This window comes from Erithacus rubecula, assembly GCF_903797595.1.
Source record: "Erithacus rubecula genome assembly, chromosome: 29".
In the NCBI taxonomy this organism is placed as follows: domain Eukaryota; kingdom Metazoa; phylum Chordata; class Aves; order Passeriformes; family Muscicapidae; genus Erithacus; species Erithacus rubecula.
The window spans coordinates 3,456,271-3,483,491 of NC_136681.1; the positions used below are offsets into that span (position 1 = coordinate 3,456,271).

Below are 27,221 nucleotides of genomic sequence, written 5' to 3' on the forward strand. Positions count from 1 at the left end.
CCCCAAACCCCAATTCCCAATCCCCAATCCCCAATCCCCAATCCCCAAACCCCAATCCCAATCCCCAATCCCCAATCCCAATCCCCTATCCCCAAACCCCAAACCCCAATTCCCAATCCCCAATTCCCAAACCCCAATCCCAAACCCCAATTCCCAATTCCCAAACCGCGAATCCCAAATTCCCAATTCCCAAACCCCAATTCCCAATACCAAACCCCAAACCCCAAACCCCAATCCCCAATCCCCAATCCCAATTCCCAAACCCCAATCCCCAATCCCCAAACCCCAATCCCCAATCCCCAATCCCCAATCCCAATCCCCAATCCCCAATTCCCAAACCCCAATCCCCAATCCCAATCCCCAATCCCAATCCCCAATTCCCAATTCCCAATCCCCAATCCCAATCCCCTTACCGAGTGCCGTGAGCCCCTCGGAGATGGAGGACAGGATGTACATGATCACGTGGGGCTCCAGGCTGGCGATGAAGTTCATGTGGTCCTGGGTCAGCACTTCCAGCAGGGAATAATAGGATTGGCTCAGTTTGGGATAATCCTGTGGGAAAAACCCAAAAAATCCACTCCTAAAACTCCTCTTGAGCCTCTGGCATTCCCTGTGTCCATCCCTGCAGAAATCCTCTCTCCCATTCCAATTCCAGTTCCACCAGTTCCACCTCCCTTCAGTCATCCCAGACTGAACATTCCTAAAATTCCCCTGGAATTTTCTCACCCCTCTTCCCAAAATTTCTTTTTCCTTCTTTCCCATTCCAACAGATTTCTCATTTTTCCATTCCAACCCAAAATCTGGGAATTGGGATGAGAATTAAAATCCATTCCCACACAAAATTTTGGGAATTATTTACATGGTTTCCTCCTCTCCTGTCCAACACATTTCATGATCCCATGAATTCCAAAGTGGATGGGATTTCAAATCCATTCCAACCTAAAATCTGGCAATGGGGATTCTTCCGATCCCTGGGGATTCTCCTGATCCCAGGGATGCTCCTGATCCCTGACATGCTCCCAATCCCAGTGACCCCCAATCCCATTGCACCCCCAATCCCAGTGACCCCCCAGTCCCATTGCACCCCCAATCCCATTGCACCCCCAATCCCAGGGACTCTTCCTATCCTGAAATGCTCCTGATCTTTGGGACTTCTGATCCCTGGAACCCCAGTGACCCCTCCAACCCCAGTGACCCCTCCAATCCCTGATCCCTGAAATGCTCCTGATCTCAGAGACTCTTCCAATCCCAGGACACCCCAATCCCAGTAACACCCCAATCCCAATGACACTCCCAGTCCCAGTGACACCCCAATCCCAGTGATCCCATTGCACCCCAGTCCCTGACCAGCAGGTCGCTGTGGGGGATGGAGAGCAGCAGCTTGATGAAGGTCTGCAGCGCGTTGTGGAACATTCCCAGTATCTGTGACACCCCAATCCCATTGCACCCCAATCCCAGTGATCCCATTGCACCCCAGTCCCAGTCCCTGACCAGCAGGTCGCTGTGGGGGATGGAGAGCAGCAGCTTGATGAAGGTCTGCAGCGCGTTGTGGAACATTCCCAATCCCATTGCACCCCAATCCCAGTGATCCCAGTGACACACCCCAGTCCCAGTGACACCCCAATCCCAGTGATCCCATTGCACCCCAGTCCCTGACCAGCAGGTCGCTGTGGGGGATGGAGAGCAGCAGCTTGATGAAGGTCTGCAGCGCGTTGTGGAACATTCCCAATCCCATTGCACCCCAATCCCAGTGATCCCAGTGACACTCCCAATCCCATTGCACCCCAATCCCAGTGATCCCATTGCACCCCAGTCCCTGACCAGCAGGTCGCTGTGGGGGATGGAGAGCAGCAGCTTGATGAAGGTCTGCAGCGCGTTGTGGAACAACCCCAATCCCATTGCACCCCAATCCCAGTGATCCCAGTGACACACCCCAATCCCACTGCACCCCAATCCCATTGCACCCCAGTCCCTGAGGGCTCTCTCTGACCAGCAGGTCGCTGTGGGGGATGGAGAGCAGCAGCTTGATGAAGGTCTGCAGCGCGTTGTCCAGCGCGTCGTCGCCGTACAGCCGGAAGACGCCGAAGTTGACGTAGCTGCCGCTCAGCGCCGCCTTCAGCATGGAGAAGCAGATGGAGATTCCCTTCAGCTTCAGCGCGTACACCTGGTCCTTGGGCACCTCCCCCAGCGTCAGGATGCGATTCCCTGCGGAATTCCCGGATGGGTCACCGTGCCTGGGCTTCCCAAGCACCCCAGGGCTCAAAATCCAATCCCTTCCAAAATTGGGGGATTATTTACATGTTCCCTCTCCAACCCTAACAGCTGGAATAACCGTGTCAGGGGTTCCAAACCACCCCAGGGCTCAAAATCCAATCCCTTCCAAAATCTGGGGATTATTTACATGTTCCCTCTCCAACCCTAACAGCTGGAATAACCGTGTCAGGGGTTCACAAACACCCCAGGGCTCAAAATCCAATCCCTTCCAAAATTGGGGGATTATTTACATGTTCCCTCTCCAACCCTCATGGCTGCAATCATCGTGTCAGGGGTTCCAAACTGCCCTGGGATTGAAAATCCATTCCCATCCCAAAATATGGGAACTGGGATGGGATTTAAAATGCATTCCAACCCAAAATTTCAGAATTTTTCCATGGATGAATCCAGGATGTTTCCAGGATTTATCCAGGATTTATCCATGGATGTTTCCAGGATTTATCCAGGATGTTTCCAGGATTTATCCAGGATGTTTCCAGGATTTATCCATGGATGTTTCCAGGATTTATCCATGGATGTTCCCAGGATTTATCCAGGATGTTTCCAGGATTTATCCAGGATGTTTCCAGGATTTATCCATGGATGTTTCCAGGATTTATCCAGGATGTTTCCAGGATTTATCCAGGATGTTTCCAGGATTTATCCATGGATGTTTCCAGGATGTTTCCAGGATGTTTCCAGGATTTATCCAGGATATTTCCACAATTTATCCACGGATGTTTCCAGGATATTTCCAGGATTTATCCATGAATGTTTCCAGGATTTATCCATGGATGTTTCCAGGATTTATCCATGATTTATCCAGGATATTTCCAGGATTTATCCATGGATGTTTCCAGGATTTATCCAGGATGTTTCCAGGATTTATCCATGGATGTTTCCAGGATTTATCCATGGATGTTTCCAGGATGTTTCCAGGATTTATCCATGGATGTTTCCAGGATTTATCCATGGATGTTTCCAGGATTTATCCATGGATGTTTCCAGGATGTTTCCAGGATTTATCCAGGATATTTCCAGGATTTATCCAGAATGTTTCCAGGATTTATCCAGGATATTTCCAGGATTTATCCATGGATGTTTCCAGGATGTTTCCAGGATGTTTCCAGGATTTATCCAGGATATTTCCACAATTTATCCACGGATGTTTCCAGGATATTTCCAGGATTTATCCATGAATGTTTCCAGGATTTATCCATGGATGTTTCCAGGATTTATCCATGATTTATCCAGGATATTTCCAGGATTTATCCATGGATGTTTCCAGGATTTATCCAGGATGTTTCCAGGATTTATCCAGGATATTTCCAGGATATTTCCACGATTTATCCACGGATGTTTCCAGGATGTTTCCAGGATTTATCCAGGATATTTCCAGGATTTATCCATGGATGTTTCCAGGATTTATCCATGTATGTTTCCAGGATGTTTCCAGGATTTATCCAGAATGTTTCCAGGATTTATCCAGGATATTTCCAGGATTTATCCATGGATGTTTCCAGGATTTATCCATGGATGTTTCCATGATTTATCCATGGATGTTTCCAGGATTTATCCATGGATGTTTCCAGGATTTATCCAGGATATTTCCAGGATTTATACATGGATGTTTCCAGGATTTATCCATGGATGTTTCCAGGATTTATCCACGGATGTTTCCAGGATGTTTCCAGGATTTATCCATGGATGTTTCCAGGATTTATCCATGGATGTTTCCAGGATTTATCCATGGATGTTTCCAGGATTTATCCATGGATGTTTCCAGGATTTATCCATGGATGTTTCCAGGATTTATCCATGGATGTTTCCAGGATGTTTCCAGGATTTATCCAGGATGTTTCCAGGATTTATCCAGGATGTTTCCAGGATTTATCCAGGATATTTCCACGATTTATCCACGGATGTTTCCAGGATGTTTCCAGGATTTTTCCAGGATGTTTCCAGGATTTTTCCATGGATGTTCCCAGATTTTTCAGGGATGCAGCCCCAGGCTCCCTCACCGTAGGTCGTGATCATCTTGCTGGTCTCCCGGAAGAGCAGGATCCCGTTGGGAGAGGAGACATCGAACTGCAGCCGCTGGGACCTGGGGAGACAGGGAATGCTGAGAGCCAGGGGGAAAGGGGGAAAAATGGGGAGAAAAATGGGGAAAATGGGGGGTTTGGGGGAAAAATGGGGAGAAAATGGGGGGTTTTGGGGGAAAAAATGGGGATTTTTGGTAGAAAAATGGGGGGTTTGGGGGGAAAAATGGGGATTTTTGGGAGAAAAATGGGGAAAATATGGGGAAAAAAGGGGGGGGTTTGGGGGGAAAAAATGGGGGCTTTAGGGGGAAAAATGGGGATTTTTGGGAGAAAAATGGGGAGTTTGGGGAGAAAAATGGGAAAAAATGGGGGGTTTTGGAGGAAAAATAGGAAAAAATGGGGGGTTTTGGGGGGAAAATGGGGATTTTGGGGCAGCAACCACAAGCAATGATCCCACCCATTCCAAGGTGCAGTATTCCAGGAAATCCCAGATTTTTTGGGAATTCCCTACCTGTTGTAAATGGAATTTAAGACAGAAAAAAAAAAATGGGATTTGTGGGGGGAAAAATAGATTTAGGGGAAGAAAAAAAAAGGGTTTTTGGTTGGAAAAATGGGGATTTTGGGGTAAGAACCACAAACAATGATCCCAGGTGAAGAATTCCAGGAAATCCCAGATTTTTTGGGAATTCCCACCTGTTGTGGACCAGCTCAGCCATGAGTTTGAGGACGGGCGTGGTGCAGGCGGGGTCGTGGTACCAGAGCTCGATGGCCCTTTGCAGGATGGGCATGTACGAGGGGTAACTGCAGGAAATTAAGGAATTCCCACTTTTCCAGCCCAAAAATTCCATGGGGATGGAAGATCCCAAGTGTGCAGCAAAAAGGGGAATTTTTAGGGTGAAATTTGGGGGTTTTTTTGGGATTATTGTGTTGGTTTTTTTTGGGATTTCTGGAGTTGATCCCTGGGGGTTTTTGGGATTTCTGGAGTTGATCCCTGGGGGTTTTTGGGATTTTTGGAATTGTTCCCTGGGGGTTTTTGGAGTTGTTCCCTGGGGGTTTTTGGGATTTTTGGAATTGTTCCCTGGGGGTTTTTGTGATTTCTGAAGTTGTTCCCTGGGGGGTTTTGGAGTTTACAAAGTTGCTCCCTGGGGGTTTTTAGGATTTTTGGGGTTTCTGGAGTTGTTCCCTGGAGGTTTGGGGGGTTTTGGGATCTCTGAAATTGTTCCCTGGGGGTTTTGGGATTTCTGGAGTTGTTCCCTGGGGGTTTTGGGATTTCTGAAGTTGTTCCCTGGGGGTTTTTGGAGTTGTTCCCTGGGGGTTTTTGGGATTTCTGGAGTTGTTCCCTGGAGATTTCTGGGATTTCTGGAGTTGTTCCCTGGGGGTTTTTAGGATTTCTGGAGTTGTTCCCTGGGGGTTTTTAGGATTTCTGGAGGATTTTTGGCATTTCTGGAGTTGTTCCCTGGGGATTTCTGGAGTTGCTCCCTGGGGGTTTTTGGGATTTTTGGAGGATTTTTGGGGTTTCTGGAGTTGTTCCCTGGAGGTTTTGGGGTTTTTGGGATCTCTGGAGTTGTTCCCTGGGAGTTTTGAGGTTTCTGGAGTTGTTCCCTGGAGGTTTTGGGGTTTTTGGGATCTCTGAAGTTGTTCCCTGGAGGTTTTGGGGTTTTTGGGATCTCTGAAGTTGTTCCCTGGGGGTTTTGGGATTTCTGGAGGTGTTTCCTGGGGGTTTTTGGGATCTCTGGAGTTGTTCCCTGGGGGTTTTGGGATCTCTGGAGTTGTTCCCTGGGAGTTTTGAGGTTTCTGGAGTTGTTCCCTGGAGGTTTTGGGGTTTTTGGGATCTCTGTAGGTGTTCCCCGGGGTTTTTGGGGTTTCCAGGGTTTTTGGGGTTTCCAGAGCATTCCTGGGTTTCAGGATACATCCACTCGAAGAGCATCATGAAGCTGCTCTTGGCGTTGAAGGCGAAGGCGATGCCGCGCAGGTCCCGCACCAGCCCCACCAGCGTGCGCTGCAACGGGAACAACGGGAATAACGGGGATAACGGGGATAACCGGGAACAACGGGAATAACCGGGAATAACCGGGAATAACGGGGATAACGGGGAACAACGGGAATAACCGGGAATAACGGGGATAACGGGAATAACGGGATAACCGGGAATAACGGGAATAACCGGGAATAATGGGAATAACGGGGATAACGGGGATAACGGGAATACCGGGAATAACCGGGAATAACGGGGATAACGGGAATAACCGGGAATAACGGGGATAACGGGAATAACGGGGATAACGGGAATAATGGGGAATAACCGGGAATAACGGGGATAACCGGGAATAACGGGAATAACGAGGATAACGGGGAACAACGGGATAACAGGGAATAATGGGAATAACCGGGAATAATGGGAATAACCGGGAATAACCGGGAATAACGGGAATAACCGGGAATAATGGGATAACCAGGAATAACGGGAATAACGAGGATAACGGGGAATAACGGGGAATAACGGGATAACAGGGAATAATGGGATAACAGGGAATAATGGGGAATAACAGGAATAATGGGGATAATGGGATAACCGGGAATAACCGGGAATAACGGGGAATAATGGGATAACCGGGAATAATAGGATAACCGGGAATAACGGGAATAACCGGGAATAACGGGAAAACCAGGAATAATGGGATAACAGGGAATAACGGGGATAATGGGAATAATGGGGAATAATGGGATAACCGGGAATAACGGGAATAATGGGAATAACGGGAATAATGGGATAACGGGAATAATGGGGATAACCAGGGATAATGGGATAGCCGGAACAATGGGATAACCGGGATAATGGGAATAATGGGATAACCGGGATAACCAGGAATAATGGGATAACAGGGAATAATGAGGAATAACGGGAATAACGGGAATAACCAGGAATAATGGGATAACAGGGAATAACCGGGAATAACGGGATAACCAGGAATAACCAGGAATAATGGGATAACAGGGAATAATGAGGAATAACGGGAATAACGGGAATAACCAGGAATAATGGGATAACAGGGAATAACGGGAACCGGGATAACCGGGAATAACGGGATAACCGGGAATAATGGGATAACAGGGATAATGGGAATAACGGGATAACCGGGATAACGGGAATAATGGGAAATAATGGGGATAATGGGATAACCAGGGATAACGGGGAATAACGGGATAACGGGGAATAACGGGATAACAGGGAATGGGAACAAACGGGAACAACCGGGAATGGGAATAGGAAGAGGAACAGCCGGGAATGGGAACGGGAACAGTCGGGAATGGGAATGGGAACAGGAACAAGAATGGAACAGGGATGGGAACAAGAATGGGAAGGGAGATGGGAACAGCCAGACAGGGAACAGAAACACAGTAAAACCAAATTTAAAATAGAATAAAACAGAAGAAAACAGAGCAAAATTCAGGCACCTCCATTCCAATCCCAAAACTAAACTGACCCCAAGGGATTCAGGAACCCCAATTCCCATTAAACTGATCCAAATTCCCTCTGGATTGATCCCAAGGGATTCAGGAACCCAAATCCCCACTAAACTGACCCCAATTCCCTCTGGATCGATCCCAATTCCCATTAAACTGATCCCAAGGGTTTCAGGCACCCCCAGTTCCCTCTGGACCCCCAAATCCCATGGAGAAGACCCCAGGAAAGTGGGAGAAGCAGGAATTCCCTCCCAGCTGACCTTGGCCTCCTGCTCGTTGAAGGAGTTGGTGCTGAACATCTGAGCCACGGTCTCGAAGGCAGCGGTGAGGGGCAGCATGAACTGCTCGTACTGATCCTCGTCCTCCCCTGGAAAACACCACGGAAAAAACATGGAAAACCCACGGGAATTCCATGGGAAACACCCCATACTGATCCTCATTCTCCCCTGGAAAAAAAATCATGGAAAACCCACAGGAATTCCATGGGAAACACCCCAGGAACTGCTCGTACTGATCCTCGTCCTCCCCTGGAAAACATCATGGAAAAAACATGGAAATTCCATGGGAATTCCATGGGAAACACCCCATGAACTGCTCGTACTGATCCTCGTCCTCCCCTGGAAAACACCACGGAAAAAACATGGAAATTCCATGGGAATTCCATGGGAAACACCCCAGGAACTGCTCAGACTGATCCTCCCCCTCCCCTGGAAAACACCACGGAAAAAACATGGAAAACCCATGGGAAACACCCCAGGAACTGCTCAGACTGATCCTCCCCCTCCCCTGGAAAACATCATGGAAAAAACATGGGAATTCCATGGGAAACACCCCAGGAATGCTCAGACTGATCCTTGTCCTCCCCTGGAAAAAAAAATCATGGAAAACCCATGGGAATTCCATGGAAAATCCCCTCCATGAACTGCTCGTACTGATCCTCGTCCTCACCTGGAAAAAACTGATCCCAAATTTTGGGATAGGAAAATTTAATCCAAATCTTGGCGGGATTGGAAAAATTTATTCCCAGTTTTAATAGGAAAACTGATCCCAAATCTTTTTATCCCATCCTCAAACCTCAGTGGGATGGGAAAATTGATCCCAAATCTTTTTATTCCATCCTCAAACCTCACTGGGATGGGAAAATCAATCCCAAACTTTAAGACTGAAAATCGTCTCCCCGTTTTTCTTCTCAGCATCGAACCCAATTCCTGATTTTCCTTCTCCCACCCCAAGCTCCTTTCCCCAAGCTCCACCCCCCCCAAATCCCAGATCCTGGGTTCCAAAATGTTGGAATTTTGCTGGAATTCCAAGGGAATCACCTAAATCCACCATGAGGAGGCGGCCCAGGGCCGTGTAGAAGGTGGTGCGGCAGCGCATGTCCGTCAGGTTGGACTGGTTGTTGATGCCCAGGAAGGAAAAGTGCTCGCTCTGGAAAAGGGAAAATCATCCCTGAAATCCAGGAATTCATGGAAAACACCCTGGGAATTCCTGGATAAACCTCCTGGGAATTCCAGGCAAACACTCCCTAATTCCTCATGTCCGTTAGGTTGGATTGGTTGGTGATGGCTCGGTCTAGAAAAGGGAAAATCATCCATGAAATTCAGGAATTCCTAGAAAATATCCTGGAATTGCCTGGCAAATGTTCCCCAGCTCCAGGAATTCCAGGAAATTATCATGGGAATTCAAGGAATGCCAGGAAAACCTCTCTGAACTCCAGGAATTCATGGAAAACATCCCTTAATTACAGGAATGCCAGGCAAACATTCCCTAATTCCAGGAATGCCTGGAAAATATCCTGGGAATGTGAGAACATCATGGAAAATATCCCTTAATTCCAAGAATTCCTAGAAAACTTCCTGAAATTGACTGGAAAACCTCCCTGAACTCCAGGAATTTCTAGAAAATATTCTGGAATTGCCTGGCAAACATTCCCTAACTCCAGGAATTCCTGGAAAACTTCCTGGAAATCATCCCTGAACTCCAGGAATTCCTGGAAAACTTCCTGGAACTGCCTGGAAATCATCCCTAACTCCAGGAATTCCCTGTCATTCCCTCTGGAATTGCCTTGGGAACACCTCAGGATGAAATCCCAACCTCAAATCCCACCCTGCCCCAACCCTGGGAATTCTTTGGGAATGATCCTGGATCCCACAGAGAGCAAAAAAATCCTTCGGGAACGGGGAACGCCACCAAACCCCAACCCCTCAAAAACCCCCAAAATCCCAACAAAAACCACCCCAAAATCTCATTTTCCAGAGGTAGTTTGGAAATTTGGGAAGAAGATGGAATTCCAAAGGGAATTCCAGTGGGAATTTTTGCAGGGAATGAAAGGGGGAGGGACTCACCGTGTGATTGTTGAGCATGAACTGCACGGCGCTGAGCTTCACCAGCTTCCGCACGCTGCTGTAGGTGCAGGCTGTCAAGGAAACAGCAGAATTCCCAAAATTCCTGCAATTCCCAAAAAAATGATTTCTGGGAATGGGCTGGAAAAAGTGGGATTGGGCCTGGAGAAGTTGGGAAATTGAGGGTTTTGTTTTGTTGGGTCCAAGGAAAAACCGATTCGTGCAAATCTCGGCTTGGGGAGATCCACGGTGATTACCGGGGAAAAACTTGGGTCTGGAATATCTGGAATTCCTGGAAATTCTGGAATTCCTGGAAAAATAATTCTGGGAATGGGCTAGAAAAATGGGATTGGGGCTGGAGTACTCAGGAAATTGGGAATTTTTTGGTTTTTTTTTCAAGGATAAGACAAATAGTGCAAATCTCGGCTTGGGGAGATCCATGGTGATCACAGGGGAAAAAAATTGGTGTGGAATATCTGGAATTCCTGGAAATTCTGGAAAAATAATTCTGGGAATGGCTTGGAAGAATGGATTGGGGCTGGAGAATTTGGGAAATTGAGGATTTTGTTTTTTTGGATCAAAAGAAAAACTGAATTGTGAAAGATGTCTTGGGGAAACTCAGGGTCTGGAATTTCTGGAATTCCTGGAATTTCTGGAATTCCTGGAAAATCACTTCCAGAGTCAGGCTGGGAGAAGGGGATTGTGCCTGGATTATTCCATAAATTGGGAATTTTCTGTTTGCTCCAAGGACAAGCCAAGTGCCTGGGGAGACCCTGGAGGAAAACTCGGGGTCTGGGACTTGTGGAATTCCTGGAATTTCTGGAATTCCCGGAACTTTTGGAATTCCTGCAACTTCCAGAATCCCTGGAAAACCAGAAGCCCAAATTGGAATCTGCCCCCCAACTCCAATGGAGGGAATTGTGCTCCACAAAAACCCAACACTCCCTGAGCTCCATCCCACCCCTCAGCTCTCCCCATTCCCAAAATTCCAGGTGGGAAAAAAAGCAGGAATTTTCTGCAGCCTCCATTCCAGCAGAACTTTGGGATCATCCTCCCTTTTCCCAGGAATTTTGGGAGCCTTTTTCTAAAGGATATCCAATGGAGAGGTCATTGAGCAGCTGCAGAGTCTTGGAGGTGATGGGCTCACAACGACCCCAGTACTTCAGGTTGGTGATGCTGGGGAAGGAAAAACATGGATCAGAGGGAATTCCTGGGATTTTCTGGGGTTTTCCTGGGAATTCTGGGGGGTTTTTCCAGGTTTCTGTCTCCTAAGAGTGAGGAACAGATGGTACAAAGAAGAGAAATGGGAATAAAAACAGCAGGATTGGGAAAGTTGGGTTTGGGAGGTGGAGGAGATCAAGGTGCACCTGGAATTCTGGGGGATTAAATGGATAAAATGGATTAAAAATTGATCAAATTTATTTCATGGGATTTTGGTGGAATTTTGGTGGAATTCCAGTGGAATTTTGGTGGAATTTCAGTGGAATGTGTGAATTTTTTGGTGTGGAATTTTGGTGGAATGTCTGCGAAATTCTGGTGGAATTTGTGCGAAATTTTGGTGGAATCTTGGAATTTCTGTGGGATTCCTGGATTCCTGGTGGAATTTTTGGGTGGAATTTGTGTGGAATTTTTATCATTTAGGCAGAATTTTTAGTGGAATTTTTTGTGAATTACTGTGGAATTTCTGTGGAATTTTTGGCATTTAGATGGGTAATTTGGGCAGAATTTTTGTGAATTTCTGTGGAATTCTAGTGGAATTTTAGGCATTTAAGCAGATTTTTTGGTGGAATTTTTTTTTTTTTTAATTTCTATGGAATTTTGGTGGAATTTCTGTGGAATTTTTATCATTTAGGCAGATTTTTTTGGTGGAATTGTTGGTGAATTTCTGTGGAATTTTGGCAGAATTTTTGGTCAATTTTTATGGGATTTCTGTGGAATTTTGGCGGAATTTTTGGTCAATTTCTATGGGATTTCTGTGGAATTTTGGTGGAATTTTTGGTGTTTTTCTATGGAATTTTGTAGGATTTTGCTGGATTTGTGCTGCCCTTTGTAAAACCCTGTTCCCCCAGAACCCTTCCCTGCATCACCCAGAATTCCCAACCCTTGAGAATTCCCAAAATTCCCAAATTCCCCACTCACATCTTGCCAATGAAGACACTCAGCACCATGGTCTCATCATTCAGCCCCAGCACCTCTGAAAGCCTCCTGTACAGCTGCCAAAAAAACAACAAAAACATGGAAAAAAAGGGCTCCAAACCCACCAGGAAATCTGGGAATGATCCCAAAAAATCCACTCTGCCCTCTGTGAAAAATGGGATTTTCCCTTGGGGTGTTTGGGTTCATCTAAATGAGCAGAATTTTGATTTTTTCTGGATTTTTCCTCTTTTTTTTTTTTTTGTCTGCACTGAGGAAAAATTTTCCAGGAGTATTTCTGGAAAAATTCCCCCAAAAAATGGGAATTGTGTCTCAGCTCCACACACAGCCAGGATTTCTCTGGAATTCTCAGCAAATCCAAATTTTCCCTGGGAAGGGATTGGATTCTAATCCCAAAACAACATTCCTGGGTTTTTTTAACTGGAAAAAAGGGATTTTCTATCCCAAACCTCAGCTACAAATCCCTTGGGATGAAGGGAATTTGGATTTATTCCCATTTTGAAACCTGGGAGAAGAAGATCAGGAGATGATGCCAGGAATAAAAAAAACTGGGGAAGAATCCCAGAAAATGGGATTCAAAAGGAGAAAAAATCCCAGCAAATGGGATTTAACTCCAAGAGAAATCTTAGAAAATGAGACTGAATTGGAGGCAAAATGAGGAAAAAGTTTAATTCCAGGAAAAATCCCAGAAAAGGGGATTTAAAAGGAGGGGAAATCCCAGAAATTGGGATTTAAATGGATGCTGCTGCTGCAGGTGTGGCAGGTGTTGTACCTGTCCCAGGTGTGTCCCAGGTGTGTCCCAGGTATGTCCCAGCTGTCCCAGCTGTGTCCCAGGTGTGTCCCAGGTGTCCCAGCTGTCCCCCAGGTGTGTCCCAGCTGTCCCCCAGCTATCCCAGGTGTGTCCCAGGTGTGTCCCAGCTGTTCCCCAGCTGTCCCCCAGGTGTGTCCCAGCTGTCCCAGGTGTGTCCCAGCTGTCCCAGGTGTGTCCCAGGTGTGTCCCCAGCTGTCCCAGCTGTCCCAGGTGTGTCCCAGCTGTCCCCAGCTGTCCCAGGTGTGTCCCAGCTGTTCCCCAGCTGTCCCAGGTGTGTCCCAGCTGTCCCAGCTGTTCCCCCGCTGTCCCAGGTGTGTCCCAGGTGTGTCCCAGCTGTCCCCCAGCTGTTCCCCAGCTGTCCCCCAGCTATCCCAGCTGTCCCAGGTGTGTCCCAGCTATCCCAGCTGTCCCCCAGCTGTCCCAGCTGCCCCAGGTGTGTCCCAGCTGTCCCCCAGCTGTCCCAGGTGTGTCCCAGCTGTCCCAGCTGTCCCCCAGCTGTCCCAGCTGTCCCCCAGCTGTCCCCCAGCTGTCCCCCAGCTGTCCCAGCTGTCCCCCAGCTGTCCCAGCTGTCCCCCAGCTGTCCCAGCTGTCCCCCAGCTGTCCCCCAGCTGTCCCAGCTGTCCCAGCTGTCCCCCAGCTGTCCCAGGTGTGTCCCAGCTGTCCCAGGTGTGTCCCATCTGTCCCCCAGCTGTCCCAGGTGTGTCCCATCTGTCCCCCAGCTGTCCCAGCTGTTCCCCAGCTGTCCCCCAGCTGTCCCAGCTGTCCCCCAGCTGTCCCCCAGCTGTTCCCCAGCTGTCCCAGGTGTGTCCCAGGTGTGTCCCAGCTGTCCCAGCTGTCCCCCAGCTGTCCCAGGTGTGTCCCAGCTGTCCCAGCTGTCCCCCAGGTGTGTCCCAGCTGTCCCAGCTGTCCCCCAGCTGTCCCCCAGCTGTCCCAGCTGTCCCAGGTGTGTCCCAGGTGTGTCCCAGCTGTCCCAGCTGTCCCCCAGCTGTCCCAGGTGTGTCCCAGGTGTGTCCCAGCTGTTCCCCAGCTGTCCCCCAGCTGTCCCAGCTGTCCCAGCTGTCCCCCAGCTGTCCCCCAGCTGCCCCAGGTGGCCGGGCCGTACCTTGGAGGATTTCTGCACCTGGTCCCCGATGTAGATCTTGCGGAACTGCTCGAAGAAGCTCAGCATGGCCAACTCCAGCTTCTCATTGCCCGCCTGCGCCAGCCGCGAGTCCGTCAGGTTCATCAGCTGCAGCACCCTGCGGGGGAATGGGGGAATGGGGGAAAAATGGGGGGAAATGGGGAAAAATGGGGGGAAATGGGGGAAAAATGGGGGAAAAATGGGGGGAAAATGGGGGGAATGGGGAAAAATGGGGGAAAAATGGGGGGAAAATGGGGGGAATGGGGGAAAAGATTGGAAAAAAGGGCAGAGAAAAGGGGGAAAAGCAGCAGGGAGAAATGAGAGAAAAGGGGAGAAAAGCGAGGAAATGTTCCAAATAATTCCCGGTATGTCCAAGCTGAATATTCCCAAGAATTCCCAGTATTCCCAAATCCAATATTCCCAAGAATTCCCAATATTCCTGAGTCAAATGTTCCAAATAATTCCCAGTTTTTCCAAGCCAAATATTCCTGATAATTCCCCATATTCCCAAGTCAAATGTTCCAAATAATTCCCTATATTCCCAAGACAAATTCCCAAGAATTCCCAATATTCCTGAGTCAAATATTCCCAATAATTCCCAGGATTTCCAAGCCAAATACTCCCAAGAATTCCCAATATTCCCAAGAATTTCCACTATTTCCAAGTTAAATATTCCCAAATCCAATATTCCCAGTAATTCCAAGCTGAATCTTCCCAACAATTCCCCATCTTCCTGAATCAAACATTCCAAATAATTGCCAATATTTCCAAGCCGAATATTCCCAACAATTCCCCATCTTCCTGAATCAAACATTCCAAACAATTGCCAATATTTCCAAGCCCAGTGTTGCCAAGTCAGACATTCCCAACGCTCCTGAATCCCACGTTCCCCAGCCCATCCCCTTGCCCTGACCTGCACACCAGCTCCCCGTCCATGGCGTCCTGCTCGTCCGTGCTGGCGAACGACACCCGGCCCCCGATGACGGCGCCGATGATGTACACCAGCCACGTCAGACGGCCTGGGGACACAGGGATTATGGGATTATGGGATTATGGGATGGGATCCATGGGATCCATGGGATTATGGGATGGGATCCATGGGATGGCGCCGATGATGTACACCAGCCACGTCAGACGGCCTGGGAAAACATGGGATTATGGGATGGGATTATGGGATTATGGGATGGGATCCATGGGATACATGGGATGGGATTATGGGATTGGATCCATGGGATCCATGGGATCCATGGGATGGCGCCGATGATGTACACCAGCCACGTCAGCCGGCCTGGGAAAACATGGGAATATGGGATGGGATTATGGGATTATGGGATGGGATCCATGGGATCCATGGGATCCATGGGATCGATGGGATCCATGGGATGGCGCCGATGATGTACACCAGCCACGTCAGCCGGCCTGGGGACACATGGGATTATGGCATGGGATTATGGGATGGGATTATGGGATGGGATCCATGGGACTGATGGGATGGGATCCATGGGATCCATGGGACTGATGGGATGGGATCCATGGGACTGATGGGATCCATGGGATTGATGGGATGGGATCCATGGGATTGATGGGATCCATGGGATTGATGGGATGGGATCCATGGGATGGCGCTGATGATGTACACCAGCCACGTCAGCCGGCCTGGGAAAACATGGGAATATGGGATGGGATTATGGGATGGGATTATGGGATGGGATCCATGGGATACATGGGATGGGATCCATGGGATTGATGGGATCCATGGGATTGATGGGATGGGATCCATGGGATGGCGCCGATGATGTACACCAGCCACGTCAGCCGGCCTGGGAAAACATGGGATTATGGGATGGGATTATGGGATGGGATTATGGGATGGGATCCATGGGACTGATGGGATCCATGGGATTGATGGGATGGGATCCATGGGATTGATGGGATCCATGGGATTGATGGGATGGGATCCATGGGATGGCGCCGATGATGTACACCAGCCACGTCAGCCGGCCTGGGAAAACATGGGATTATGGGATGGGAATATGGGATGGGATCCATGGGATTATGGGATGGGATCCATGGGATCCATGGGATTGATGGGATGGGATCCATGGGATTATGGGATGGGATTATGGGATGGGATCCATGGGATCCATGGGATCCATGGGATGGTGTCGATGATGTACACCAGCCACGTCAGACGGCCTGGGGAGGGGGACAGGGCTATGGGATTATGGGATGGGATCCATGGGATGGTGCTGATGATGTACACTAGCCACATCAGTCAGCCTGGGGACACACACAGGGTTATGGGATTGTGGGATCCATGGGATTGATGGGATGGGATCCATGGGATTGATGGGACCATGGGATCCATGGGATTGATGGGTGCCATGGGATTGATGGGATCCATGGGATGCATGGGATTGATGGGATGGGATCCATGGGACTGATGGGATGGGATCTATGGGACTGATGGGATCCATGGGATCCATGGGATTGATGGGATGGGATCCATGGGATGGTGCTGATGACGTACACCAGCCACGTCAGCCAGGCTGGGAATGGGCACAGGGTTATGGGATTATGGGATCTGGGATGGGATTTCCAGGGTTTATGGACCTGGCTGACCTTCCTGCATGGCCAGGTCCATGGGGCTGGCGCTGGCACTGGGATGGGATCTATGGGATTTGGGGTGGGATCTATGGGATTTGGGGTGGGATCTATGGGATTTGGGGTGGGATCTATGGGATTTGGGGTGGAATCTATGGAATTTAGGGTGGGATTTCCAGGGTTTATGGCCCTGGCTGACCTTCCTGCACAGCCAGGTCCATGGGGCTGGCGCTGGCACTGGGATGGGATCTATGGGATTTGGGATGGGATCTATGGGATTTGGGGTTGGATCTATGGGATTTGGGGTGGGATCTATGGAATTTGGGGTGGGATTTCCAGGGTTTATGGCCCTGGCTGACCTTCCTGCACAGTCAGGTCCATGGGGCTGGCACTGGCACTCTGCAGCAGCTCCTGGTAGAACTGGGCGCTGACATTGGGATGGGATCTATGGGATTTGGGGTGGGATCTATGGGATTTGGGGTGGGATTTCCAGGGTTTATGGCCCTGGCTGACCTTCCTGCACGGCCAGGTCCATGGGGCTGGCGCTGGCACTGGGATGGGATCTATGGGATTTGGGGTGGGATCTATGGGATTTGGGGTGGGATCTATGGAATTTAGGGTGGGATTTCCAGGGTTTATGGCCCTGGCTGACCTTCCTGCACGGCCAGGTCCATGGGGCTGGCGCTGGCACTGGGATGGGATCTATGGGATTTGGGGTGGGATCTATGGGATTTGGGGTGGGATCTATGGAATCTGGGGTGGGATTTCCAGGGTTTATGGCCCTGGCTGACCTTCCTGCACAGCCAGGTCCATGGGGCTGGCGCTGGCACTGGGATGGGATCTATGGGATTTGGGGTGGGATCTATGGGATCTGGGGTGGGATTTCCAGGGTTTATGGCCCTGGCTGACCTTCCTGCACAGCCAGGTCCATGGGGCTGGCGCTGGCACTCTGCAGCAGCTCCTGGTAGGACTGGGCTGCCTGGTCGAAGAGCTGCACCAGCAGCGCGCACGTCTTCTCGTACTCGCAGCGGCCGATGGTGGAGAGCTGGTCCAGCTGCTGCTGCACCAGCCCCGTGTCCTCCAGAGGGTCCTCCAGGCCATCCCTGGGATCAGCACATGGAAAATGCAGCACTGAGTGCCAGCAATCCCTGCTCTGCTTTGGGAGCTGCACCTGGGAACTCACGGCATCCCGGAATGCTTCGGGTTGGGAAGAGCTCCCACAAAATACATCTATTTTCTTCTAAATGAATACTTTTTCTCCAAAAGAAATCAATTTCCCCTCAAAAGAAATTAATTTTTTCCCCAAGTAAATCCGTTTTATCTCAAATAAATCCATTTGCTCCCAAATGAATCCGTTTGCTCCCAGATAAACCCGTTTTAGCTCAGTTCCTTCCACCTCTCACTTGCTGCCAAATTACCCAGGAATTTCAGGGCACACAGCAGCCAGAAAATTCCCAGAGGTTCCAAAGGGATAAGAGATGGAAAACAAGCCAAGGAGTCAGGATTTGTGTTGTTTGATTTGAGCTTTTCCCACAGAATTTGAGCTGGAAGGGGTTTCAAGCTCAGCTCCTTCCACCTTCAAATACCAAATAACCAGTAATTTCAGGGCACACTGCTGAGAGCAAAATCCCAGAACTTCCAGAGAGAAAAAGAGATGGAAAACAAATCAGAGAATGAGGATTTGTGGTGTTTGATTGAAGTTTTTCCCACAAAATTTGGCCTGGAACATACTTAAAGCTCATCCCCTTCCAACTTCCAGCCATTAACAGCCTGGTTACCAAATAACCAGGAATTTCAGAGTACACTGCTGACAGCAAAATCCCAGAACTTCCAGAGAGAAAAAGAGATGGAAAACAAGTCAAAGAGTCAGGATTTGTGTTGTTTGAGTTTTTCCCACAGAATTTGGCCTGGAAGGGGTTTCAAACTCACCCCCTCCCACCTCCCAGCCATTCCCGCATTCCCAGCAGGAACAGCCTCACTTTCCCCACACTCCCCCCACTTTCTCCCCCATTTCCCAGCCGGGCCATCAGGAGGGGCTGGCAGGGAGCTGGGGCTGACCTGAGGATGATGTGCACGGACTCCAGGCGGGAGGTGATGTAGGCTTTGGTCACCTCGGGCGTGTAGGTCTCCAGCATGTGCGGCTCCGTGGCTTTGACGTAGGGCACCGAGGCGGCCAGGCGCTGCCACAGGCTCAGCAGGTAGTGCACGCTGTTGGGGGCAAACTCCCAGTGCTGCAGGGAAAGGGAGAAGGGAAAATAGGCACGGAGTCAGGATTGGTGTGGTTTGGTTTGAGTTTTCCCCACAGAATTTGGGTTGGAAGGCATTGAAGGCTCTGCTCCTTTCACCGGCCTGGTTGCCAAATTACTCAGGAATTTCAGAGCACGCTGTTGGGAGAGAATTCCCAGAACTTCCAGGGGGAAAAGAGAAGGTAAACAAGCCAAAGAGGCGGGGCGGGGTGTGGCAGGGCAGGGCAGGGCAGGGCAGCACAGGGTGTGGCAGGGCAGGGCAGGGTTGGGTGTGGCAGGGCGTGGTGGGGATGGGCGTGGCAGGGCAGCACAGGGTGTGGCAGGGCAGGGCTGGGAGGGGCAGGGCATGGCAGCGCAGGGTGTGGCAGGGCAGCACAGGGTGTGGCAGGGCAGCACAGGGTGTGGCAGGGCGTGGTGGGGATGGGCGTGGCAGGGCAGCACAGGGTGTGGCAGGGCAGGGCAGCACAGGGTGTGGCAGGGCAGCACAGGGCGTAGCAGGGCAGGGCTGGGTGTGGCAGGGCGTGGTGGGGATGGGTGTGGCAGGGCAGGGCTGGGTGTGGCAGGGCAGGGCGTGGCAGGGCAGGGCTGGGTGTGGCAGGGCGTGGTGTGGCAGGGCGTGGCAGGGCAGGGCGTGGCAGGGCGGGGCGGGGCCGTACCTGCAGGCTGGTGACGGTGAAGTTGGCGATCAGCCGGATCACCTCGGGGTAGTTCTCCACCTTCACCAGCTCTCCCAGCTGGTAGTTGCTTTTCAAGCGCGCCAGCAGCCGGCAGAACTCGTGGTAATTGTTGGGGTCGGACAAACTCTGGGACAGAGACAGGAGGGGATCAGGAACTGCTGGGATGGGCCCTCCTGGAACTGGAGACAGCTCTGGGACCACCCAAGCTCCCAGCAAATCCAAATAACCCAGGTCAGCAACTGCCACATTTCCTGGTGTTTGGGCATTTCCAGAAAAGGTTCCAGTCCTTAAATCTTCCTCCAATGGAGAGAAATTGTTCCTACAGGAACAGCTCTGTATTCCCTGTCAGGCCCAGATCATTTCAGATTTGGAGAAAGCTCCAAGAACAATCCAAGCTCCCAACAGATCCCAATAAATCAGGTCAGCAATTGCCACATTTCCTGGTGTTTGGGTATTTCCAGAAAAGGTTCCAGTCCTTAAATCCTCTTCCAATTGAGAAATTGTTCCTACAGGAACAGCTCTGCTGTCCCTGCCACAGGCTCAGATCATCTCAAGATTGGAGAAAGCTCCAAGAACAATCCAAGCTCCCAACAGATCCCAATAAACCAGGTCAGCAATTGCCAGATTTCCTGGTTTTTGGCTATTTCCAGGGATGGTTCCAGTCCTTAATTCCCTGTCATAGGCTTGGATCATCTCACAATCAGAGCCAGCTCAGAGAACAATCCAAGTCTCAACAAATCCCAACAGATCCCATTAAACCAAGCCAGCAATTGCCACATTTCCTGGTGTTTGGGCATTTCCAGGGATGGCTCCAGTTCCTAAATTCTCTTCCAGTGGAGAAACTGTTCCCAATCCCACCATGACCTCCCCTGGCAGCAGGAAAAGGGACGAGCAGGACAACGCTGCCCAACTCTCAAGCGTCCAAGCTTGGCAAATCCCCAAGATTTTTTGGGATGAGATGCTGGGAGCTGAGCAGGGTTTTTTTGGGATGAGATGTGATGGGGAGCACCCAGAGGCTCCCCTGCCCTCACCTGGGGGTTCTCCAGGATCCGTTTCACTCCATCCACCAGGTGGGACAGGAACTTGGCGCGCTCGGCGTTGTTGAACAGCGAGCGGCGCACGGAGGCGATCTGCACCAAGCACGACAAAACCTGACCAAAAAAAATGGGAATAAAGCCAAAAATTGGGGTGGGAATAAGGAAATAAAGGCATTTCCCCTCTCATGGCAACAGCAGGGATGGAGGTTTGGTGATGCTTGAAGGATCAAACAGCTCCTTTGGCTTCGTAGTGGAAAAAGAAATCACAGCGCTCAAAGGAACAGGAAAAATCCCAAAAATCCCCAAAATCTCCAAAATCCCCCAAATCTGTGAATTATGGAATTCCAGAGGTGGGAAAAGCTCTCCAAGGTCAGAATCCAGCCTGTGATCCTCAGCCAGCCCACAGCTCTGAGTGCTGTGGCTTCCCCTGGACACCTCCAGGAAATAATTTCAGATTTCTATTAAAAAAAAGGATTTGTACACCTCAAATCTCTCCTGAAAGCTCAAAATTCAGGATTAGCCATTAAATCTCCACCAGAAAAACGTGGAGTCTCCATGGAAAAATTCCTTCTGAAGGCTCTTCCCTCTCAGCCTTGTTTTCATTGAGCTTTAATTATGGCAAAAATTTATCAGATAAACATCTTAAAGGGCTTTTAAATTTTTTTTTCCAGACAAAATAATCCAAATTTTTATTTTTTCCAGAAGAAATAACCCATTTTTTTTATTTTTCCAGAAGAAATAATCAAATTTTTATCTCAGTTGTGCTCTTGGCCCTTTCATCCCAATGGGACATGGCCTGATTTGGAAAAATGGGAGAAGAAATTAAATTCCTTGATTTGTTCCCAGCTGTGGTTTTTAGGATTTTTTTTAGGAATTACAGGAGGGGATGAACAAAGAGATTCCAAACTGAGTGAGGAGAAAAGAGGTTGGAATTCCAACAAAAAAAAAACCAACAATAAAAATGCTTTTTTAGGGAAAATCCAACCTTGGAGATGCCTCAAAATTCTCAGCACAAAGTGAATCCCCAGCAAATGTCCCTTGAAATAAAATAAATAAAGGAAAATCAACCCTGGACTTACCAGAGGAGAAAATGAAGGAGGGATGGAATGATAAAGATCAAAAAACAACTGAAGGGTCGAGGAATCCAAGAATGCTGCAAGAGAAAAGAAGATTTTATCTCCATTTTTCACGGGTTTCATCTTTAATTTTATCATGGATTTAGCACAGCAAAGCATCACAAACCCCAAGAAAAAAAAAAAACAAACATAAAAACTCCCAAAATTTTATATTTTTAACCCAAATGCTTTTCCCCAGAAACTGCTGGGGAGAGGATGACAGGAAAGTATTTTAGGAATTTGAGTATTTTAGGAACACAATCTGTGCCTGTCAAATGCCTGCTGGGAACAGCAGCATGTGGGGGAAAGGTGACAAATTATTCTTTAATTTAAAAAAAAACCCCACATTTTTCTTGGTTGTTGGAATGAAAGGTGAAAGACTGGAAAGAAAAAGCAAAAAAAAAAAAGAATTAACAGAGGGTTTAGGGCTGGGTTTAACCCTCAACCTGGGTTGGAAAATCTCAGGATTTGAGAATTTTCCAGGTGGAAAAAATGTGACAAATTATTCCCTATTTTTTTTTTTTTTTAATCTGTTTTTCCTGGTTGTTGGAACGAGTGAAAGACTGGAAGGAAAAAGGAATTTTAAAATCCAAGAAAAATCCCTTAAAAATAAGCAAGGTGAGTTTTAGGACTGAGTTTAACCCCCAGCCTGGGGTTTATTTATAGAAAATCCCAGGATTTGAGCATTTTCCAATTATTCTCTAATATTTTAAAAATCAATTTCTCACGGCTGTTGGAACAAGAAGTGAAAACCTGGAAGGGAAAAGGGGTTTTGAAAGGAAATAAAAATCCCCATAAAATGAACGAGGCGGGTTTAGGGCTGAGTTTAACCCCTGGCTTTGCACAGGCAGGGTTTATTCATGGAAAATCAGAATATTTGATCATTTTCCAAGTAGGAAAAAGGTACCAATCACTCCCTATTTTTGGGGAAAATAAAGAACAAGCCTGGAAGGAAAAAGGGGTTTTAAAGCAAAGAAAAATCCCCATAAAATGAACGAGGCGGGTTTAGGGCTGAGTTTAACCCCTGGCTTTGCACAGCCAGGGTTTATTCATGGAAAATCAGAATATTTGATCATTTTCCAAGTGAGAAAAAGGTACCAATCACTCCCTATTTTTTGGGAGAATAAAGAATCCATTTTTTCTGGTTGTTGGAACTAGCCTGGAGGGGAAAAAGGGGTTTAAAGGACAAAGATAAAATCCCCTAAAAAATGAACGAGGCGGGTTTAGGGCTGAGTTTAACCCCTGGCTTTGCACTCCTGGGGTTTATTCATGGAAAATCAGAATATTTGAGCATTTCCCAGTGCTGCAGGCTCACCTGATCTCCAGCTGGTGGGGATCTGCACTGTGCACAGGTCGTCTGAGGACTCGTCCGTGGAGGTGCCGATGAAATCGAAGTTCAGGCAGTTGTGGGTGAGTTTGAGCAGCTGCATCAGCAGCCCGTGCTGGCTCTCATCATTCAGGTTCAGGTTCTTCCCAGAGGCCTGGGGAAAACATGGGATTCAGGGAAAAATGGGAAAAGTCAAGTTGGGTTGAGGAAATGGTTTAGTTGAAGTAGGGAGAGGTTTTGGAATGAGCAGCGGGTGTGGTTTGTAAAGGGAATTCTGGAGGTTTTTCAGCACAGGGAGGACAGGCAGGATTCTCATTTTTCTTCCTGAACTGCTCAGGATTGAGGATTAAGGAATCCACAAAATCCTGGAATTTTCATTAAACACAAATTCCCTTTTCTGCAAGGCAGGATTTCATTTTAACAAGGATAGGGCTCTGTGGAATGAGCAGCGGGTGAGGTTTGTAAAGGGAATTCTGGAGGTTTTTCAGCACAGGGAGGATAGGCAGGATTCTCATTTTTCTCCCTGAACTGCTCAGGATTGAGGATTAAAGGTTCCAGGAAATCCTGGAATTCTCCTTACACACAATCCTCTTTTCTGTCTGACCCCTCACAACCCCTGAGGTTTCACTCCCAAAATCCTGAGTCTCCATTCCCAAAATCCCAAGGTTCCAATCCCAAAACCCCAATGCCCCATTCCCAAAATCCCACGGCTGCACTCCCAAAATCCTCAAGTTTCATTCCCAAAATCCTGACGCTTCATTCCCAAACCCCCAAGATTTCAACTCCAAACCCCCAAAGCCCCATTCCCAAAACTCCATTCTCAAACCCCCAAAACCGCAAAGCCCCAAAACCCAAACCCCCAAAGCCCCAATCCCAAAACCCCAAAACCCCAAAGCCCCAATCCCAAAACCCCAAAACCCCAAAGCCCCATTCCCAAACCCCCAAAACCCCAATCCCAAACCCCAAAGCCCCATTCCCAAACCCCAAAACCCCAATCCCAAACCCCAAAGCCCCATTCCCAAACCCCAAAACCCCAAAGCCCCATTCCCAAACCCCCAAAACCCCAAAGCCCCATTCCCAAACCCCAAAACCCCAATCCCAAACCCCAAAGCCCCATTCCCAAACCCCCAAAACCCCATTCCCAAACCCCCAAAGCCCCAATCCCAAACCCCCAAAACCCCAAAGCCCCATTCCCAAACCCCCAAACCCCCAAACCCCCAAAGCCCCAATCCCAAACCCCCAAAACCCCAAAGCCCCATTCCCAAACCCCAAAACCCCAATCCCCAAACCCCAAAGCCCCATTCCCAAATCCCCAAAACCCCAATCCCCAAACCCCCAAACCCCAAAACCCCAAAGCCCCAATCCCAAACCCCCAAAACCCCAAAGCCCCATTCCCAAACCCCAAAACCCCAATCCCCAAACCCCAAAGCCCCATTCCCAAACCCCCAAACCCCCAATCCCCAAACCCCAAAGCCCCATTCCCAAACCCCAAAACCCCAATCCCTGATAAACCCCAAACCCCATTCCCTCATAAACCCCAAAACCCCAATCCCTAAAGAACCCCCAAAACCCCATTCCCTAATAACCCCCAAAACCCCATTCCCAAAACCCCAAAGCCCCATTCCCAAACCCCAAAACCCCCAAACCCCAAAGCCCCAATCCCATCCCAGACCTGCTTGAGCAGGCTGCAGGACAGGGTGAAGATGTCGAAGAGCGACGAGTCGCGGAAGGAGGAGGCGATTTTCCGGTGCTTGGTCAGGGGGTGGCTCGTGTCTGCCTGTGGGGGAGGGGGCAGAGCTCTGGGACCCCCAGAAATGCAGCCTGAGCCCCCAGACCCAGCAGGACCCCGACCCCACAGGGATAAACCCCATCCCAGGGGGATCAACCCCCATAAATTCCTCGTTTCTCTTCAGTATTGCCCCAGATCAGCAGCAATATCCTTCTGGTTTCTGGGATTTTAGGGATGCACAAATCTCATTCCTGGGGTTTAATTACTGGGTTCAGTCATAATTCAATTATTGGGTTCAGTCCTAATTTTAGGGATTTCCTTCAGTATTGCCCCAGATCAGTAGCAAAATCCTTTTGGTTTCTGGGATTTTAGGGATGCACAAATCCCATTCCTGGGGTTTCATTGTTGGGTTCAGTCCTAATTTAATTATTGGGTTCAGTCCTAATTGGGTTCAGTCCTAATTTAATGTTTTGGTTTTGGGAATTTTAGGGATTTATAAATCCCATCCCTGGGGATCAACCCCAATTTATTCCTTGTTTCTCTTCAGTATTGCCCCAGATCAGCAGCAAAATCCTTTTGGTTTTTGGGGTTTTTGGGCTTTCATTGTTGGGTTCAGTCCTAATTTTAGGGATTTCCTTCAGTATTTCCCCAAATTAGTGGCAAAATTCTTTTGTTTTATGGGATTTTAGGGATGCATAAATCCCAATCCTGGGGTTTCATTCCCAATTTATTCCTTGTTTCTCTTCAGTATTGCCCCAAATCAGCAGCAAAATCCTTTTGTTTTTTTTATTTTAGGGATGGGAATTCCCAGCTCCAAAGGGGATGGAACTGGATGGAATTACCCAGGTTGGATTTTTGGGATCAGTTCTGGATCAGCCACTGGATCCCTGTTCAATACAAGGAGCTGACAACACAAAATTCTTCCCAATCATCCTCCCTCAATAATTCCTTATTTTTTCCCCTTTTTTATCCCAGAAAACCACACCAAAACCATGGGAAAAGATGGAAAACACCAAGGAAACAAAACAACCCCTCCAGACAGGAACCCCCAACATCTCAACACAAAAAAAACCCCAAAATAACCCCCAAAGAAAAACCCCAAAATTCCCTCCCAGACAGCAAAATTCCCCAAAAAAAAAACCCCAGGAAAAGGCAGGACACAACAATATGAATGAGAAAATTGGACACTTACTTCACTGAGGAAGGCTGTAGCACTTACTTGATTAATTTCATTTGTTAATTGGGACAGGATTGTCACTCCTATGATGCAGTGCTCTACACTGTCCTGGGGAGGCAAAGGCACAGCTTTGTTTTGGGGAAAAAAATCCCTTTTTTCTTTGTTTTTTCCTTGAAAAAATGATTGGTTAGAAAGAATTTAATAATTATTCTAAAAAAAACCAACCAAGCAAAAAAAATTCCCCCAAACAGAAATTATAAAAAACCAACCAAACAAATAAAAAACTCAACAAAAAAATGAGTTTTTTGAGAGGTTTTTTTGAGAGGATGGATGAGGGAAGTTGAAAGAAATCCCAGGAATATCCATGGGGTGGATTTGAGTTTGGAAAAAGTGGATCCTAAATGTGGGAGCATCCAGGAACAAAATTCCTGCTCCCAAAATTTTTCAGCTCTTCACCCTGGGCTGAAACACCAATGTGGAGGAGCCTGAGCTCCTTCAGGCCACCTGAAAATTCCCAGATTTTGGTGAATCCTGGGAATTCTGGGGGGGATTTGACCTGCAGGAACCTGGTAAAAAATGGGAGCATCCAGGAACAATTCCCTGAATTTTCAGGATCTGTTTCCCCTGTGAATCCCCAGCTGGAATCAGTGCTACAGGAGCACCCAAACACCTAAAAATTCCCAAATTTTGGTGAATCCTGGGAAATCTGAGGAAGGAACCTGACCTGCAGGAACCTGGTGAAAAGGTGGGAAGACCCAGGAACAATTCCCTGATTCTTCAGGATCTGTTTCCCCTGTGAATCCCCAGCTGGAATCAGTGCTACAGGAGCACCCAAACACCTGAAAATTCCCAGATTTTGGTAAATTTGGGCATTCTGAGGAAGGAATCTGATCTGCAGGAACCTGGTGAAAACTGGGAACATCCAGGAACAATTCCCTGATTTTTCAGGATGTGTTCCCCCTGTGAATCCCCAGCTGAAATCACCACTACAGGAGCACCCAAACACCTGCAAATTCCCAGATTTTGGTAAATTTGGGCATTCTGAGGAAGGAATGTGACCTGCAGGAACCTGGTGAAAAGGTGGGAAGACCCAGGAACAATTCCATGATTTTTCAGGATCTGTTT

The 27,221-nt window shown here is 48.5% G+C and overlaps 1 protein-coding gene across 1 annotated transcript in view; it reads right to left on the bottom strand.

The window, feature by feature from the left end:
- XPO7 (exportin 7) overlaps positions 1–27,221 on the bottom strand; it is a gene marked incomplete at its 5' end in the record, with an annotated part of 39,136 nt that overhangs the window by 4,343 nt on the left and 7,572 nt on the right. The window contains 20 exons of the mRNA XM_079328978.1: positions 414–552; positions 1,991–2,205; positions 4,275–4,357; positions 4,986–5,093; positions 6,203–6,291; positions 8,018–8,124; positions 9,077–9,185; positions 10,103–10,166; positions 11,195–11,275; positions 12,239–12,312; positions 14,167–14,302; positions 15,098–15,203; positions 17,698–17,891; positions 18,847–19,019; positions 19,691–19,837; positions 20,743–20,862; positions 21,828–21,901; positions 23,179–23,344; positions 24,863–24,967; positions 26,139–26,204. Of these exons, the coding sequence (XP_079185104.1) occupies positions 414–552; positions 1,991–2,205; positions 4,275–4,357; positions 4,986–5,093; positions 6,203–6,291; positions 8,018–8,124; positions 9,077–9,185; positions 10,103–10,166; positions 11,195–11,275; positions 12,239–12,312; positions 14,167–14,302; positions 15,098–15,203; positions 17,698–17,891; positions 18,847–19,019; positions 19,691–19,837; positions 20,743–20,862; positions 21,828–21,901; positions 23,179–23,344; positions 24,863–24,967; positions 26,139–26,204 (2,356 nt within the window). The remainder of the gene's footprint in view (positions 1–413; positions 553–1,990; positions 2,206–4,274; positions 4,358–4,985; positions 5,094–6,202; positions 6,292–8,017; positions 8,125–9,076; positions 9,186–10,102; positions 10,167–11,194; positions 11,276–12,238; positions 12,313–14,166; positions 14,303–15,097; positions 15,204–17,697; positions 17,892–18,846; positions 19,020–19,690; positions 19,838–20,742; positions 20,863–21,827; positions 21,902–23,178; positions 23,345–24,862; positions 24,968–26,138; positions 26,205–27,221) is intronic.